The sequence below is a fragment of the Acipenser ruthenus genome, chromosome 6 (assembly GCF_902713425.1).
Source record: "Acipenser ruthenus chromosome 6, fAciRut3.2 maternal haplotype, whole genome shotgun sequence".
Taxonomy (NCBI): domain Eukaryota; kingdom Metazoa; phylum Chordata; class Actinopteri; order Acipenseriformes; family Acipenseridae; genus Acipenser; species Acipenser ruthenus.
This window is the reverse complement of record NC_081194.1, coordinates 9,438,154-9,457,116: the sequence shown is the minus strand read 5'-3', so window position 1 is coordinate 9,457,116 and position 18,963 is coordinate 9,438,154. Positions and strand designations below refer to the sequence as shown.

At 40.7% G+C, this 18,963-nt stretch overlaps 1 protein-coding gene across 1 annotated transcript; it reads left to right on the top strand.

Annotated features, from left to right (window-relative positions):
* The first annotated feature begins 1,794 nt into the window (after positions 1-1,794).
* On the top strand, positions 1,795-18,855 carry aars2 (alanyl-tRNA synthetase 2, mitochondrial (putative)). Its single transcript, XM_034019219.3, has 22 exons — positions 1,795-2,137; positions 3,532-3,720; positions 4,697-4,842; positions 7,311-7,502; positions 7,762-7,906; positions 8,011-8,156; positions 8,862-8,970; positions 9,386-9,424; positions 9,670-9,781; positions 10,168-10,295; positions 10,701-10,845; positions 11,277-11,446; positions 11,802-11,915; positions 12,276-12,416; positions 12,637-12,774; positions 14,582-14,685; positions 14,869-14,977; positions 15,563-15,685; positions 16,165-16,275; positions 17,492-17,575; positions 17,821-17,931; positions 18,526-18,855. The coding sequence occupies exons 1-22, from the start codon at positions 1,892-1,894 to the stop codon at positions 18,703-18,705; spliced, it is 2,982 nt and encodes a 993-aa protein (XP_033875110.3). The 5' UTR covers positions 1,795-1,891; the 3' UTR covers positions 18,706-18,855.
* Positions 18,856-18,963: the final 108 nt, after the last annotated feature.

Here is an 18,963-nt window from a genome sequence, read left to right as displayed (position 1 = left end):
AGTTTGGATCCAGTTTACATGCAACACAGATTAAGATTACCTAGCGTATCCAGTTGGGCTTTATTGAGAAAACATGGCTTTTCCCCCACCAGAAAGCACAGCACACTACATTAAAAAATACTAGAAAAGGGAGTTTTGATGAACAAAAAACAAAGCATAATCCAAGTTGAATGTCATCGGATTGGTTTGTAAACATGAAAATTGAAATGTGAGAGAGGTCAACAGGTTAAAACAATGTGGCAATGAAAATGTTAATTTCTACTGGACACCAACATTATTACAGGTGTCATTGACCTGTAATTGAACTAACAAAACCAAAGAACACAGCTGTGTACCAAAGTAATTGAGTGTCACGTGACTTCAATATAGCCAGATAAGGGAAGGGGTCAATAGCATTCAGAACTGGGCAGACACATGGCAAATGACATTTAATAGAGAAAAGTTTAAGGTACTGCACGCAGGCAACTGCCTCATCTAGAATATTGTTTTTCAGTTCTGGTCACCTCGTTACAAAAAGGATATTGCTGCTCTAGAAAGAGTGCAAAGAGCAACCAGAATTATCTCGGGTTTAAAAGGCATGTTATATGCAGACAGGCCTAAAAAATTGAATCTATTCAGTCTTGAACAAAGAAGACTACGCGGTGATCTGATTCAAGCATTCAAAATTCTAAAAGGTATTGACAATGTCAACCCAGGGGACTTTTTCGACCTGAAAAAAGAAACAAGGACCAGGGGTCACAAATGGAGATTAGATAAAGGAGCATTCATAACTGAAAATAGGAGGCACTTTTTTTACACAGAATTGTGAGGGTCTGGAACCAACTCCCCAGTAATGTTGTTGAAGCCGACACCCTGGGATCCTTCAAGAAGTTGCTTGAGATTCTGGGATCAATAATCTACTAAGAACCAAATGAGCAAGATGGGCCGAATGGCCTCCTCTCGTTTGTAAACTTTCTTACCAGGGTTCGTATAGCCATGCAGATATGAAGTCACACATGAAACGGTTTCTGAACTACAGGTTTTTTTTTTTTTTTTTAAACTTGTATGAGATCCACAGTTGAACTTGACCATGGGTAGAGCAGAATGCGTGTATCAGTTATGAAGCCAGTATGTCAACCCGTTAGGATCTTTAATCCAGAAACACAAGGATGTATTTCAGGCTCATCTAGTGTTTCAGTCAGCACTCCATACCACATATCCCTCCTTGGGTATGTCACAGTTTTGATTGGTTCAACAGACAAGGGAATGCAATTTGTGATTACAACATGTTACATGTGGTTAATTTGATTAACCATTGATTCTATCAAGTGGGTTTCAATGTCAAGGTTGTCTTCACCCATAACTTCTGGGGACAAAACTTTAACAAACAAGTATCAAGTAGACAAACGTGTTGGCTGACCCGCATCAGCAGAAATTTGATTTTTTCAAATTTTATTTCTTTTGGTTTAGCCAATTCTCAGACTCAAATTCAGTTAATGTATTTATTTATTTATTTTAGGAGAGCCAGGACAGCTGTGGATTATATAGTTTTTTTAAGATTAGTGTAATTTTAGGTTAAAATATTCTGTGCAATTAATCTCCCATATACAAATACTGTATATTACTGCCCAGAAAGACAATCGTTCCATATAATACTATGTAGTGTGGTAATAAATATCAATAGGGTGGTACTATAGTATTTTAATACAGAAGTGGTTAAAAACTCAAGTATTGCTGCAGAACCGTATGCAATGTTCACATTATTTTGTTGTTTATTAATATTTCGTTTGTACGCTAGAACCTGTTTGCCTTAATAATATTCCTCCAAGGAGAGCTCTTCTTGCCGTCATATGAAACTTGTTCGCTTTTACCTCTGACCTCGTGAAGCAAAAATCCCTTGCCATAGACAAAGATGGCTGCGTTCTTCGGCCTTTCCAAAAGCTCGAACATATTGTTAAATAATGTCAGCGCGTTAAGGGGTATCAGAACTTGTGCTTTTCAAACGGTACCCGGGTACACCGAATTCTCTTCAAAGAAGGTTCGGAATGTCTTTACAGATTTTTTCAAAGAGAAGTACGGGCATCGGCTTGTCCCGTCATCTCCAGTAAAACCAAGGGGCGACCCCAGCCTGCTTTTCGTGAATGCAGGCATGAACCAGGTAACAATATAGTGAATTGAAGTTGCATGCACTGTCAATGTTATCTAAATTGCTTGTAAAGTCGTCGAGGGAAAACAGCAGTCGCATAACTGAAAAGGGCTAGCGTGTCTGTAACCTTTTAAAACTGGAAATGTATGTAAAAACTACCCTAGCCACAAATCGAGAGTGGATTCCCCCATATTGATCCACTGATACTCTGGCACCGTGTAAATATATTTATGTTTTATTTATTTATTTTATATATTTATTGTGTAACACACATTGGTGCTTACGTTGTTCAGAGCGTTAGCCAGTTAATAACTTATTAAAAAAAATTAAATAAAAAATACTAGTATTTGGTATTGGTTATACATAAAGGCAGTGTTAACCACTCTTAAACAAAGCCCAGCAATAAACCACCCCAAATAAAAATGCTGTAGTGCCATCCAAAACCACAACAGTTTCATATATATATATATATATATATATATATATATATATATATATATATAACGTTTTTAAGCATCCACGTAACGGTATTGCTTGTACTGTATGTTCTTGTAAATCGGTCGCCACGCGTTCAACTGCTGCAGATGGCAACTTTATTTTTTCTGCATGGTAAATTGGTCCTTGACATTGAACCTCTGACAATAAGAGGATTGCCATATTGAGGTAATAATATTTAATTTTTATGATTATGTTTTGTACACAGCTGTACTTTTTTTGGTTTTGGTTTTTTAAGTTCCAGTAACAATAAACCTTTTCATTTTATTTGTGAAACCTTCAATATGAGTGTCTGTTGGATTTTCACAGTCACTCAATGTCAAGGTCCCGTGATTCAAAAATTGAAGGGTGCCAAACAGGGATGGAAATAAGACTCCCATTGCATCCATTCCTTGTCTTACTAGGAGTTTAATCAGACACACCTGTGCATGTTACCGATTACACTGTGGCTAATCAAGCTTGTATTAAAAACTGGAATGGGTGAAACTGCTATGCAGTAGGAGTCTTATTTCCATCCCTGGTGTCAAGATGGATTCCTGCAGTAAGGGAAAAATTTCTAAGAGATTTTGTTTTTTTTTATCATTAAACAGTACAATGCAAAGTATAACACTTTAAAACACTATGGTTTCATATTCTCGCGCCCGTCTTTAATTGATTTCTATTTTATGAAAGGTAAAACACCTGTTAATTGTACAAAACTAGAACCAAACAACTAAGCAATACAATCCAAGTTCTCTTAAAGAGTAAATAACAAGGTTCTGAAAAATATAGCGTTACACGTCCCCGCGTGTTGTTACAACTGTTTAAATAGCGTACCTGTAATGTTTACAATTATAACTTTCAAGTCTGTTTCAAAGCTCTTTTTAAAAGGACCGCTCTTTATATTTGTGAATTGTTGCTTGTTTTGTCAGTTCAAGCCTATCTTCTTGGGCACAGCGGACCCTCGCAGCGAGATGACTCAGTACAGACGGGTGGTGAACAGTCAGAAATGTGTCCGTGCTGGTGGGAAGCACAACGACCTGGAAGATGTGGGGAGGGATGTCTACCACCACACCTTCTTTGAGATGTTAGGAAACTGGTCCTTTGGGGATTATTTCAAGGTGAGACACACAGAGCTTCCCCTCCCTGACTGTTTTTTTTTATTCTAGGGCTTCTTTCAAAGATACAGGTCACAGAAATAGAAGCTAATATTCAGAAGAAACACTTGAGTGTTCACTTATAGTTAGTCTTATTGAGAACACACACTTTAGTGAGCAACAACATAAGAGCTGTTTCTGAAAAATGTGCGTTATCCCCACTGCTCCACCTTAGAAACTGTACCAATTTTTGTTTTAGCAACTCAAATTCCCTAATGTCACTGGCTGTTTTTTTTCTCTTTGTTACCAATACATTGAATTTTTTTTCTGCTCTTGCTAAACCTCGTAACGTTTCCGGTTTGTTTTCTGGAATATCAGACTGTTATACTTTGTTGTCATGTTATTTTTGATTCCATTAACTGACTGTATATACAATGTGTTATAGTGCAAATCTAAGATCTAATTCAGTTCTGCTTCTGCCTTTGCCAGAGCTTGTTGAAGCCTCACGCCACGTGTATCAGCAGAGTAATGTCTGGCTGACTCTGTGACGCAGTGCCAAACAGGTTTCATATGGGAGCCAACTAAAACTGCCCTGGGGAAATGCAATCAAGCAGGGCAGCAAATAAAGTCTGCTGCAATCACGGTCGAGGTCAATTCCAATAAAATCAATTTCCAATTCCCTTTTAATTAATTCCAGCACATCATTGATCAACATTGCAAATTGGCAGTATTCTGTTCAAATGGGCTTCTCTCGTTGGCAACAAATTACTTAAATTGAAGTCACTGTTAGTCAGTTAAACTGGCTTCAAATGAAAGCAGTTGAACAATCACAACAATTATTATGTCTCTAAAATATTAATTCCATTTCCGTCTAAGGAATTTAAAATTGATTTTAAAAAGGAAAAGGAATTGGAATTGAAAAACAGCAGTATACTGGAGGTCTGTGAAAGAATGTTGGAAGCAGTGACTAAGAAACGTGTTTGATTTTGCAACCATGCAGGAGGAGGCATGTCTGATGGCTTGGGAGCTCCTGACCCAGGTCTATAGAATCCCACAGGACCGGCTCTATGTGACATACTTTGGAGGAGACTCTGCCCTGGGGTTGAAGTCTGATGAAGAAAGCAGGGAGATCTGGTTGAGTATGGGGTAGGTGTGTACAAGCAAGTTCATTTATTTTTTATTAATTTATTAATTTTATTTAGCTTATAAATTGCATTTATTTTTAGCAAAATACAAAACCAGCAAATTATTAAAAATGGCATAACAAGATGACAATACAACTATTTATATAAACAAAACAGCTAAACTACAAAATAAATAAGGAATGTGAAATACAGAAAATAAATATACAGTGTATGTATATATAATATCAATATATATTAACAAATTAACGCCTCACTCAGATCTCAGATATCAGCTTTTTAATAGATGCCGCCCCCAATAAAGAAATGTAAAGGTATTTTTTTCTACCCCTGCTTAAAAAATAAATAAAGAAACACGCAAATCTGGCTTTGTACATGTGACGCCCCCAAAGAGACTGCAGCCTCAATCCAGCATGTAATACAAACGAATATACACACACTTCAGTAAGCAAATCTTATTTAATGGTACAGTCCGGAAAAACAACCCAAGATGAACTCTTACAGCACAGCAGTCCTTTTACTTTTTTTACCCCAGCAGAGTTCAGTGCCAACACAGGAGGGGATAAAACAAGGGCTGTCTGTTTACCTCGTCGTCAGCTTGCATGGTGAAAACTTAAACTCAGAGGAACTTCAAGCTTTGCCGGTCACTCTAAGCGCTATCCGAAAGCTGGCTGAAGATATCTAAACAAAAACTTGCTTACTATCAATGAGAATATTTATTTTCGTTTTCTCTTACAGAGAAATTACAAACAAGCAGGTAAATTACAGTGAGAAAAAAATAATAATAATAACCGAGTCGGACATATTTTAGTTTGAACAGAAATCAAACTGATATTCAGAGGTAATATTTTTCGTTAAGAAAAACAACTGCATCACACTCAACTACCGTTCTCTCTCCTCTTCTTGCCCCGCCCCATAGCAACCAATACACACTCCTGATTCGCTGATACAGTACTCCCCTGACTTCCCAACTCTCACCTAATAGGCTCTCATTAACTGTCAGTAAATGTACTGTATTGAAGCCCCAAAAACACACAAGAGTATAGTGCTGCAGATTGGAGCCTCTAATAGCGCCACTTCTAAAATGCCTTAAATCATGTAATAAAATATTGCAGCGTTTGTAAAGCATTGTATTATTAATAAAGGCCGCCCTCGTTTAAGGGCTGCAGTCATTTTGATCAATTTAAAATAAACGCTGCAGCGCCAAATTGAAGTAATACAGTGTGTATATATATGTAGACCTTCAGCACCTGCTGTCCATGATGCAATATCAAAGGGCTTTTTTTGCTTATTGTGGTTTGTTGCAACAGAACAATAAAATATCATAGATCCATGGGTGAAACCTGTTGCAGATCTAAAGTAATCTATGCATTCACTTAATTATAAACCACATCACTACCTCATGGTCTCATTTTGGAGGACTGGTAGAATTCTGTAGTCTGAAAATATGAAACGCTGGGCCTTATTTAGAAAGCAGTATGTAGCACACACTTGCAGAAACGGGCAGTCTCACATTACTCATCAGTTTGATGGCATAGTGGCATCCTTGACTTGGATTCTGTGCTATGGAAACACTTCATCTCATGGCTATTGCAGAGTCAGAGTTAGCCTGCAGATTCAGTGTAGTGGGGTTGTAGTCGGTCGACAGGTGGTTCCGTGTTATTGGGCATATAGTTCCGAAAGCCCTCTTGCAGGAAACATTGGTCTCTTCCATTACACAGATCAGAGATATGAGGATCCTAAAATGTCAGTGTCATCAAATGTCAATGTTATCAGCTAACTGACATGGATTTGCATCAACCAAATCAGATAAAGATATGGGCAGTGTAATCCGGTTACACAACCCTGACAAGCCTGCTTCTTAGACATGCAAACTTTATTCGTTTGACAACTTGCCTAACTTTGTTTAGCATACAAACACTCAATCATAGGCGGCTGTGTGGTCCAGTGGTTAAAGAAAAGGGCTTGTAACCAGGAGGTCCCCGGTTCAAATCCCACCTCAGCCACGGACTCATTGTGTGACCCTGAGCAAGTCACTTAACCTCCTTGTGCTCCGTCTTTCGGGTGAGACGTAGTTGTAAGTGACTCCCTAGTCTCTGTAAGTCGCCTTGGATAAAGGCGTCTGCTAAATAAACTAATAATAAAGTATGATTGAATGTTTTGCTGCAAAGAATGAGAATGTCACTGACATTTATCCCTGCCATACATCCCTACAGATAGCTGAACAAATGCCTTCATATACAGTACTCCCAGATTCTGAAACTCTTAATAGCTTGTATGTATGTTTTAGATTAATTCAGGGGTTCATGTATCTGCATGTTTCCATCACTTCACATGTTAGTGGCTGGACACCTTACAGCAGTAATCGGGTTAGATTATTATGCACAGTTGGTGCTCAGCTGATCTACTGATCCCTTTACTGTTGTGTGCGTTCTTTTTTTTTCCTAATGATCCTGTACGTATCTGTCACAGGATTGAGTCGGACCACGTCCTCCCATTCGGACTGAAGGATAATTTCTGGGAGATGGGGGAGACGGGCCCCTGCGGCCCCTGTACTGAGATCCACTACGATCACGTGGGGGGGAGGAATGCAGCAGCGCTGGTGAACAGAGACAGCCCAGAGGTGGTGGAGATATGGAACCTGGTCTTCATGCAGTACAACAGGTATGGGGCTGATAATACCAAGCATTATATAGATCACGAGACACCGGTTTAAAAGAAAGTTTCTATAAAATCCTGAGCTACAGTATATGTTGGTCTAATGCAAAATTAATCGATCCGTGACTGTCTGTTTAGTACAGTGAAAACAGATGAAATGTTGTTTGTAATATTTGGTGTTTATATTATCACGGGGAAGGAAGACACAAATGACGTTTGTGCCACTCAAGTTTCTGTCCTGGTTCTGTTTCCTGGTTCTCTGCAGAGAGGCTGATGGGAGATTGCGCACACTGCCCCAGCACAATGTGGACACAGGAATGGGTTTGGAGCGGCTTGTGACCATTCTGCAGGGCAAGCGATCTAATTACGACACCGACCTCTTCACCCCTATTCTCAGAGCTATTCAAGAGGTGAACTGAAAAACAGCATCCACTTTATATCAAGTTTTATTCAGGACGTTTGTCAAGTGTCGGGATTGACGGGACCTGTCACTGAAGTTAATGTCCTGCTCTAGTCCTCTAAAGGGCCGGTGTACAGGGGGCTGGTTGGAGAAGCCGATGTGGGGAACGTCGACATGGCGTACCGAGTCCTGGCAGACCACATCCGCACTCTCTCTGTCTGCATTGCTGATGGAGTCTATCCAGGAATGTCTGGGGCTGAGTGAGTTACACACGTTTTACTTTTCCACTCTGTAGAATCCTCCACTTTCCACTTTCCTTATTGGTTTCAACATTACAGATCATGCATTAGCTGAAATTGAAAGATGATCACTTCTGACCAGCTCTAGCCAATCAGTTAGGACATTTGGTTTACTACAGTAAAAGCTTCACGTAGCAAGGTGTAATAAAGCCTAGTGGAAGCATTGTAAAGCGTAGGTAAGCATTGTAAAGAATAGCGAGTTATGAAAAAACATGGAAAGCCAGGGTGAACTATGGTAAAAGCATAGTATAATCATGGGGAAAAGCATGGGAAAACTGCTAAAATACCATTCTAAGCTTTTGTATGGGACAGGCAGTACAGTAGATACTTTAGAAATGTCCCTGTGTTTTGGAACATTGGAGGCTCCTGTTTTTCTTTAAATTCCTAAACATTCTTGGTATTTTGGCCAAATTTTCATTGAGTTTAGTTTTGTCTCTGTAGTCTATAATCTAAATATTAGGATCCAGGGGTTGGACAAAAAATAAGTGAAATCCTGTGATTTTTGTGTAAATGCCATGGTTTTCTGCAATAAATAAAAACGCTGTCTCAGTCACAATAGGCAAGACAATACAGTAGATGTGAAAGATTTGCATGTGAAACAAACACGCCTCGGTCCTTCGCACTGGTTTTGCTGAGATCTCTTCCTGACGGTTGTGTTCCTGCCAGGCTGGTGCTGCGGCGGATCCTTCGCAGAGCGGTGCGCTTCTCCACCGAGGTGCTCCAGGCTCCCCCGGGATTCCTGGCTGGACTCGTCCCCACTGTGGCACACATCCTGGTGAGAGCGAGGGGCAGTGGCAGTGTGAAATGTGTCACGTGCAACCTGGAACCGGGCTTCCACCTGAATTCGCCAAGAAAACAGTGTTCAGAATTTCACATTCGGTAGTCTGCTGACTAGTCAATTGACTACCAGAGGGCTATTTTCTTTTTCCCCAGACAAAACAGTATCTCAGCCAGTAGTAGATGAGGCAAACAAACAGCATAATTTCCTTTGAAATGGGTCTGTGTCACTTTTGACTCTTGTACTGACTGCTCTAAAGGTGGCATTATAATACACTAACTGTCATGTCCTGTGGCTCTAGTCTAGGGATTGTATCATGCAGTGCATCCAGTTTGTTGAATAGTGTTAAATGTAACATCACAGTGTGTGGTGTTTCCCTTTTCAGCAATAAAAATAGATTTTTTTTCAACAGGGAGATGCCTACCCAGAGCTGAATAGGGAAACCAACAGGGTAAGCTGGTTACTAATTACAAATGACAAAATATTTACCTACATTGTTTTGTTTTAATCATTCCCCCCACCAATGCATTGTATACAAAATGCATTCCATAGCCAGCTGTGGTCTGAAGAGGATATAGGCTGAGGAATGAATGGATATTGGAATAGATAGATGTACTTCACCAAACCGCTTCGTTTATATCTGTAGTGGACTGTCTTTACCTGTGATTGCAGCTCTTCTCTCTCTTGATTTTGCAGATCATGGATATCATTACCGACAATGAAGTAGCCTTTTTATCCTCCCTGAAGCAAGGGCGGCGTGTTATTGACCGAACGCTACAGAAGATGGAAGACTCCAGAGTATTCCCAGGTACTGCTACTGTTGAATGTGTGAGAGACAGACACTGCCATTAATAAGTAAAACATTACTGTTAGTCTAATCCAGGACATTGTTGTAACCAGGCCATTCATTGCTTAATTTCATACTCCTACATAGAATGACTTAAACAAATAAAGACTTGGAGGGAACAAGGCCTCGGGCAGCTCAGTTCATTAATTAAGGATGTGGTTGAAACGATATCCTGGACTGGATTAATCTGTAGTAAACCACTTTTTTCAGATTTATGTCAACACACATTCAACATAAATGAAATGAAAAAATGATTTGCCCAGACTCAGGCCAAGTGGACCAATGCTAGAAAAAATTGGCTAGTCTGTTTTTGTCAAATGGACTTTAAATATGTCTCTTGTTGACAGTGGGTGTGGCCTGGTCCTTGCACAGGAACTTGGGATTTCCTCTTGACCTGCTTGGTTTAATGCTGGAAGAGAAGGGCGTTGCTATGGATACAGAAGGCTTGGATAAATTGGCGATGGAAAATGCAAGGGTACTGTATGAACTTGTTTTATTTAATGTCCCCGTCAATGGTGATATCGAGGTGACGGACGGATTGGGGTATGCCACACTTTAGATCGGGTTCATTTCCAGTTCTTGAGATCCGGCGCCCGCCTGGTCTTTTGTTCCACCTGTACCCTCAGTTACCTAACTGAACCAATTTAACCTCCTTCCAAGTGGAGGAGGACTGGACCTTGAGGACTGGATCTTTGTACCCCTGCTTAGAGTTTAAACTTTTTTGACATTTTTTTTTTCAGTTGTGATTAACCTTGAAATTATTTAGTACGTCATTGCAAGTATCAGAATCTGAAGAAGATTGTGCCATACAATACTGCTGAATTCAGTATGAAAGATAAAGAGGAGGTTGACTCTTAAACGTGTGTTCAATGCTCCACAGCACAAGGCTCAGACCCAGCAGTCTGAGTTAGGAAGTTGTGTTGAGCTGGATGTGCACACCCTGGCTGAGCTCCAGAGGAGAGGAGTACCAACCACCCAGGACTCCCCCAAATACGCGTACAGGCTTGGAGAAGGTGGAAAATACGGTAAGTATCATTTTATGAGGTGTTTGACAATTTCTGAAAAGGGTTTAAGCTACCACTCTCCATTGTCCGTTCAATTATTCACTGAATCACTATTTCTCATTGGGACCTAAACCTTTGAGTCAACCACTGGAGATGCATTTCAAATAGATACGCAGGAACCACAGAGATCCAGGTACATTAGGTGTATTTCCTATCATTCTGAGTTCTGTTGCGCCTGCAGAATCTTTGACTTCTTGCTGATTTCTAAAGAAATCATATGAAATCTCACTTTACTGGCCCCACCTGCTTCATAAAGACAAGGTGGGACCAGAGTTGAAAGGTCATAGGGGATCGTCTGTTCTAGTTTAAAGACTTATTACCATCACACCTTCACACTTCTTGTTTTGACAGAATCAAATTTAAACAGTCTGAGCTTTGTGCTTTTGTTCCAGTGTTCAGCCCTTGCCAGTCCACTGTGCTGGCTCTGTACTGTGACCGCTCACTGGTGACGGAGGTGGAGGAGGGACGGAGGTGCGCCGTGATCCTGAACCAGACCTGCTTCTACGCAGAGCAGGGGGGGCAGGCACACGACCAGGGGTACTTCATTCGGGAGGGACAGCAGGTACGCGCAGCCTACAACTCTGAGATATAACCCGTCTCTGCACAGATTCAAGTCTGGGTTGCAAGATTGTGTCACAATAATTTCAGAAACTAAACTGAGATAGCACACATTTCTTAAGTTTAAAAATGTTTGTTCTTCTGATTCTGAAAAGCCTCTTTTAAAGAGATCATGTCGATCTTTTTAGTTTTTTAATGAAGTAATTCTAAAATGTATTTCAAACAAAAAGGTAATAAAACAGTACATACATCATCAGTGTGTAATTTTTATGCCAAATGTTTAATGTTCCTGGTCACTTTCAGACATTGGTGGAAAAGGCTGTGTGTGATAGCACCGCTCCTCCTGTTGGTATTTGCAGGACGTGCTGTTTCCTGTAGAGAACGTCCAGACCGCTGGAGGGTACGTACTTCATGAGGTGACCCTCGCGGAGACACTGCGGCTGGGGGACCAGGTCCAGCTGTTTGTGGATGTGGTAAGAGAGGGTCTCACCAAACACAAGTACAGTGAATTTACCAAACTCTGCTCTCCACTGCAGCACAGTTCACTTACTGACGCAAATAGATTCTTATCTGCCTCCCAAAAGAAAACATAGCTGATTTAAAAATGTTAATAAAACACCATCAAAATAGAGCTTGGACAGCGGTCTTCAAATTCTGTAGATCCCTTTACTATATTGAGTTGCCATTACCCTGTACAGAACCCTTAGAGGCCCAGGTAATTTACTTCTATTTACTTAGGTGTGTTGTCATGCAACATGGTTTTTAGTCTGTCTTGGTATCTTCTGTCAGTGCTGATGTCTCAATCTCAATTCAATATCTTTCCTGGTTCTCAGCCGCAGCGCTTGGCCTGCATGGTGAAGCACACGGCCACCCACATTCTGAACTTCGCCCTGCGTCAGGTCCTGGGAGACGGCGTGGAGCAGAGGGGGTCCCACGTTGCTGCTGACCGACTACGCTTTGACTTCAGCTTCCAGGTCTTCTTCCTCTACTTCTCACATTTGGGATGTATTTTTTATACATTTTTATTTATCGCAAGTGCTTTACATGTATTTTAAAGATAGCAGTTTCACCTTAAGCCTTTTGATTATGAATTTGTATTTACTAAGTAGCTGGTTCAGCTTTTACTTTCTAGAGGCACATTTTACCTTTTAGTTTTAAAATCTAAAACTTTTTTTTTCAATTTTACCTTTTCAGGGAACGTTGATCATTAAGCAGCTCCAGGATATAGAGCAAACCATAAAGGATATAATTCAGAGGAATGAAAATGTTTACACAGAAGAAGTGCCCTTGAAATTGGCTAAAAGAATACAAGGATTAAGGGTGATGGATGAGGTAAAACTTTGGAAAGACAATAAAACATTTGTCTGTTTTAACTCTCTCACTGCCCGCGGTGACTAAAGTCATCGTCCCGCTGAGCATTCTATACTGCCTGCAGCGACTATAGTCACCAGAAATGCGTTGCTCCTTTTTTTTTTTTCATTTTCTGTCCAATCAAATGCTTGTTGCTAGGTAAAAAAATGTTGCACATACATAAAATTACACGTCAAAGTAATGAAGTATCGTTTGAATTTTTTTTGGAGAGTATATATCGCGATGTCATGATCTGAAAGACGAGAGTTGTAGTAGGTGATTGAAAAATGGAAAGAGACCGAGATATAAGAGAGAGCGGAGATTTGTTTTTGTTTAACTGGGATAGCGACAGTGATGAAGAATTTGAGGGATTTAATGAGGAAGATGTAGCAGGGCCGGAAGATGTAAACGAGGGTGAGGAAATGGAAAGAGCAGACACAGAGGAGTTAGTGACAGCGAGGGAGGAGACAGCCAGGCTGACACTGACAGGAGAAGAGGCGCGTCAAGGGGAGTGGAACGAAATGACAGACAGGGAGAGGGAGAGAGAGAGAGAGAGAGAGAGAGAGCACTAGGTGGGTCAAACCTACTGAAAACAGCAGAGGAAAAAAATTCAGTCCGTCACAATCTGGGCCAACAAGAGTATGGAGTAGTGCTGACCCATATTATTATTTTATTAGTATGTTCACCCTTGATTTGATTGAGTTGATGGTGACAGAAACAAACCGCCATGCTGAGGCGATACGTCCTAGCGGTACTCTAGCCCCCCATTCCCGCTTTCACGACTGGAAACCTACCAATCGACAGGAAGTTCAAGTATTTATAGGACTCCAAATTGCAATGGGTCTAGTCGTAAACCCACATATTTCTGATTGCTGGGGTACTAATGTTCAGTTAGTTACCTGGACACCTAAGTGTTGTCCAGAAAACGCTATGAGATTTTAAGTTCTATTCTGCATTTCGCTGACAACAGCCTGAGAACTGGTCTCAGGCAGGTTATGACCCCCTGTTTAAAGTCTGCCCCCATCTGGATAAATTAATTGAAAGAGATTTGGGATTTATCGAGGATGCTGTGATTGCAGGTCTACCCCGATCCTGTGAGGGCGGTGTGCGTGTGCGTGTGTGTGTGTGTGTGTGTGTGTGTGTGTGTATAATATATAAAGGGTTTATCGAGGCTGCTGTGATTGCAGGTCTACCCCAATCCTGTGAGGGCAGTGTGTGTGTGTGTGCGTATATAATATATAAAGGGTTTATCGAGGCTGCTGTGATTGCAGGTCTACCCCGATCCTGTGAGGGCAGTGTGTGTGTGTGTGCGTATATAATATATAAAGGGTTTATCGAGGCTGCTGTGATTGCAGGTCTACCCCGATCCTGTGAGGGCGGTGTGTGTGTGTGTGCGTATATAATATATAAAGGGTTTATCGAGGCTGCTGTGATTGCAGGTCTACCCCGATCCTGTGAGGGTGGTGTGTGTGTGTGTGTGTGCGTATATAATATATAAAGGGTTTATCGAGGCTGCTGTGATTGCAGGTCTACCCCGATCCTGTGAGGGTGGTGTGTGTGTGTGTGTGCGTATATAATATATAAAGGGTTTATCGAGGCTGCTGTGATTGCAGGTCTACCCCGATCCTGTGAGGGTGGTGTGTGTGTGTGTGTGTGCGTATATAATATATAAAGAGTTTATCGAGGCTGCTGTGATTGCAGGTCTACCCCGATCCTGTGAGGGCGGTGTGTGTGTGTGTGTGTGTGTATATAATATATAAAGAGTTTATCGAGGATGCTGTGATTGCAGGTCTACCCCGATCCTGTGAGGGTGGTGTGTGTCGGTGTGCCTGTCGACTGCTTGGTGAAATCACAGACTGATCAGCAAACATCTATAGAGCTGTGCTGCGGAACGTAAGATAGCTTTTTGTTTTCTTAATATTATCTGCAGTGTTTTTTATATGGAGTAATAATACAGTATCATGTACTAAAGGTGAATAAGCGATTCTCTTAAGAAAGCAGTTTGGCCCGTGTCAGGAATGACACTCAAGCGATTGTAATAAAGTCCTTTCATGCAGTTGTTGCCCTCCTTGACAGGCACTTGCTGCGGACTGGAGAGATTAAGGATTTCGTGATCGTGTCGGAGAGGCAGCTTGTTAAGGGAATCAGTCGGATAATTGCTGTCACCGGGGAGCAGGCGAAAGAGGTGAGAACTAAGGATTAGAATTTGTAATTTATAACCGCTACTGATGAAAGAATTTTGTAGACTAATAACACGCGGAAGAACCACAACTGGCATTCATTATGTATATTGAACCAGGCGGGTGAACTACACATTTTTGTAGATTCATAAGGAGGATAATAGCAGCAAACCGACAACGTCTCATGCATTGAACTAATTTGAATATTTGGAAGTAGTCTGGAATACAGTGGGTCCTTACTTTAGGATCAGGTTTACTTTTTTAATATATGCAAATCAAATCTATAACATGTAATTGGTGTAAGGTCACTGATCATACATTACATTCATTAACCTGTCCCCATGCAACACCCTGAAACATCCCTCCAGTGGGTATCCTCTAGGAAGAGTGTTCATTACATGTTAATGGTTACACTTGGGGGTGCCTGATGTACTTTGAGTTGACATGATTCAAAGAGCTCTGGTGGAGAATCAAAACAAGACTAGATTAGTTAAGATCACTCTGATATGTCTTGCTGAGCCCGCTGTCAGTCCCCTGGCTGCTCCCACTCTGTAAGGTAGTGCTGTGATGAACCGTATTCCTCACTCCAGGCTCGTGAGGCTGGCCACACACTGGCTCAGGAGGTGGACTCTCTGTCCATGAGGCTGGAATCTGGAATTCCCACCCTTTCGGAGGCACAGCGACTATCCAAGGAAGTGGGGCAACTCATTGATGTAAGTACATTGTCATTGTCTCCTGAACCATGAAGACACCTTTTGTGCAAAACACTGAAAATCTTTTAGAAAAGCCCTATTAATATTGATAGAAATTATTTGTACTGAGTGACAGTTCAGAGTCACATATTTGTAAGTGCATTTACCCTTTTTATTTTGTATTGGGGAGTAAAATGCCACAAGATGGTACATGTGCTATAAAAAAAAATGGGAAAGGAAGTAGCACTATTATTAAATAATATAAAGACTTTAAAGATAAAACACAAAAGGTCTAGTAAATCATATGCTTACATCCTTATTTCATTTCTAAACCTTGTTTGTAGCAATGAAAATGCCACATGCATAGACAATATAGAAGTTGAAATAAATAGGAAGAATGTTTTGTGGTTGCGTGAAATGGATGGGTTTGGAAAGGCCCTCTTCAGTTGGCTATTGAATAGTACAGTTTTACATGTCCCATTGTCTGTGTTGGTTGCTAGGCAGTGGAGAGCACTGCAGTGCCACAGTGGCAGCGCCGGGAGCTGCAGACCACACTGAAAGCTCTGCAGAGAACAGCAAACACAACCATCAGGAAACAAGAGGCAAAAGAGGTGGGGGCCAGACTACAGCAGCTGCTCTAGCTAGTATTAATTGACTTTTGGTTTAGTTAGTTATATTAATTTAATATAAGACACTTCCATCGATGTGCTACAACTGTGCAATTGCTTTGCATCGGGTGGAAATTATTAAAACTAGCTATACTGTTTAATTATTATTTTTTTAAGATTCAAGCTGCTTTTTACACACACTCCAGGACAAACAAACGAAACGCTGGAACAAAACAAACAGTTGAAACAAAATAGGCTGGGCAAACCGCCTTCACTTCTGTCTCACGCAAACATTTCCTTTGTTCTTGTGTAGGGTATGACCAGGGGTAACTGACTTCGATCATTCAGTTCCCACCTGGCCACATTCCACACTTTTATATTAAACAATAAAACAATTAGCAATCAAACAATGACACATTTTACTTGGCATGTGATTGTGCAAAGGCAGCCACCTTGGTCCCAGGCTGTTCCTCTGGACCCGAGCAAAGATGGCTGTCAGCTACAAAACACACCCTTCTCGGTGCGCTCATGAGCAGAGCCTAGTTACATCATACGATATTCTATATGTAACTGTGACAGGATAGCGTCATGGCCCAAGATGTTTCCAGTAGGAATTAAAGACGGAGACAGAAGCTGCAGTGAAGCGCTGTTCTGCACATTTACTTAACAAAAATAATACAAAAACAGGAACAAACAGGCACAAGGGCCAGAATAAAAGGTTAAACCAGAGAAACCAATCAGTCCCTGCAGCCTGGGCATTCCCCTTCAGACTACAAAAACACAGGTCCAAACTCCCTTCAATCCACAAAGGAAGTCTGACTCCTGATCCGTATATGTGGCCACTCCCCATTTGGCACCAATTACCGAACTGGAATGGCCACACTTGTGATTGCTGGCAGGGACAAATTTAACCCCATCCCTGCCAACCTTCCATTCCCAACACACATTCACAGGCACTGGGCTCCTGCCCTGCCACAGGAACATTAAACATTTGGCATAAAAATGACATACTGATGATGTATGTACTGTTTTATTACCCTTTTCTTTGAAATCTATTCATATATATTTTTTGATTATTCTGATAAACTTTTTTATTCCACTCTTACGTGCCTTTGGTCACAGTAGAAAATGCTAATTAACGGGTGACTACAAGAAACATTTTATTTGAGTGTCTTATCCCAGAAGATTTTTTTTTTAATATTACATTTTTTATCTGTAGGCTGCAAAAAAGGTGCAAACACTACTAACAAAACATGGCGACAAAGCACTAGTTGTGGATACTGTTGATGCTGATTCCATCTCGGTATGTATATATTTATTTGAATGCCTTACTGGTAGTGTGTCATTATTTTCAGATACGGTTAAGGCATGTAAATAAGTGGGGACGGTTTTGTACATGTTTATAAATGTCACTTGGCTACCTGTTGGGTTTCATTCTTACTAATAAGACTATTGCTGCAAGCCTGCCTACGCCTTTTACTGTCAGTAAGTCAAAATGCCCTAAGCATAAGGGCATTCATTTTCTAACCTCTGTTCTTCTCACAATAGGTTTTAATGAAAGTTGCAAACCAGTTTTGTGACAAGTCACCAGGGGTGTTTACGATGCTCCTGAGCCAGCAGCATTCTGGGAAGGTTCTGTGTGCCTGTCAGGTGCCAAAGGTAGATTAACTCCAGAAAACGTTGGTTAATGATGTGGTTGGTCACACAGACAGTTGTATTTATGTATTTTATTTATTCATGGTAATTATGGGTGTGTCATTTTTTATTGTTTGGCATTATAGTATTACATGCTTGTTGTAGCAGTTTCCCCAACAACGCCCAGTTTCCATAGCTTTCAGTATTGACAAGGTCTTCTTTGTTGCTAATCTGTCTCGCACCAAGTTGCTGTTCTTGGCTGGGGAGCTACAGAAAGGGCTGCTTTGGCCTCAGGCTTAGGGGTTAGTTTAGGGTACGCTCTAGATAGTTCACTTCATGCATCAGCAACCAGACATGTCTTCCCAGACTGAATAGGTTGAAAGATGATATAAACTTGGGGAACGGAGGTCTCCTGTTGACCTAGTCGGTAAGTGGATTGCAGTGAGTAGACATTTAAATGGGGCATTTCAAATTGTATTAAAATAAATGTATGTAAATCACCAATACAATTTTATTCTTTTGTTTGTCATAACTTGAGGATTATCCCCTTCCTGTAAAAAAGTATATTATAACTGAGCTGGCTGCCTAATTTATTTGATGTCACTTCCTCCTCTTCAGAGTTCTGTGGGTGTTCTGTCTGCCGTAGACTGGGCGGTGGCTGTCTGCACTCACATGAACGGAAATGCAGGGGGCTCTGTCATTGTTGCCAAGGGAACAGGAAGCACTTCAGATTTGGAAGGGGTTCTGAAATGGGCACAAGAGTTTGCAAAAAGCAGAACACAGAAACGACTGAATTAAATCACCCCGATATTTACTGCGCAACACTGAAGAACTTGGAGGTTTCTATACAGTATTGTATTTATAACTGGCAGGTTCCAGTTTTTCCAGAAATGTAAAAAACAAATTGTTGTTAAACATTTAAATTCTGTGTTTTTATATTATATATATATATATATATATATATATATATATATATATAATAAATTAGGGCTGTCAAGCAATAAAAAATAATCAAGATCAATCTCATGATTTAACATTTTTAATACTGGTTTTAAT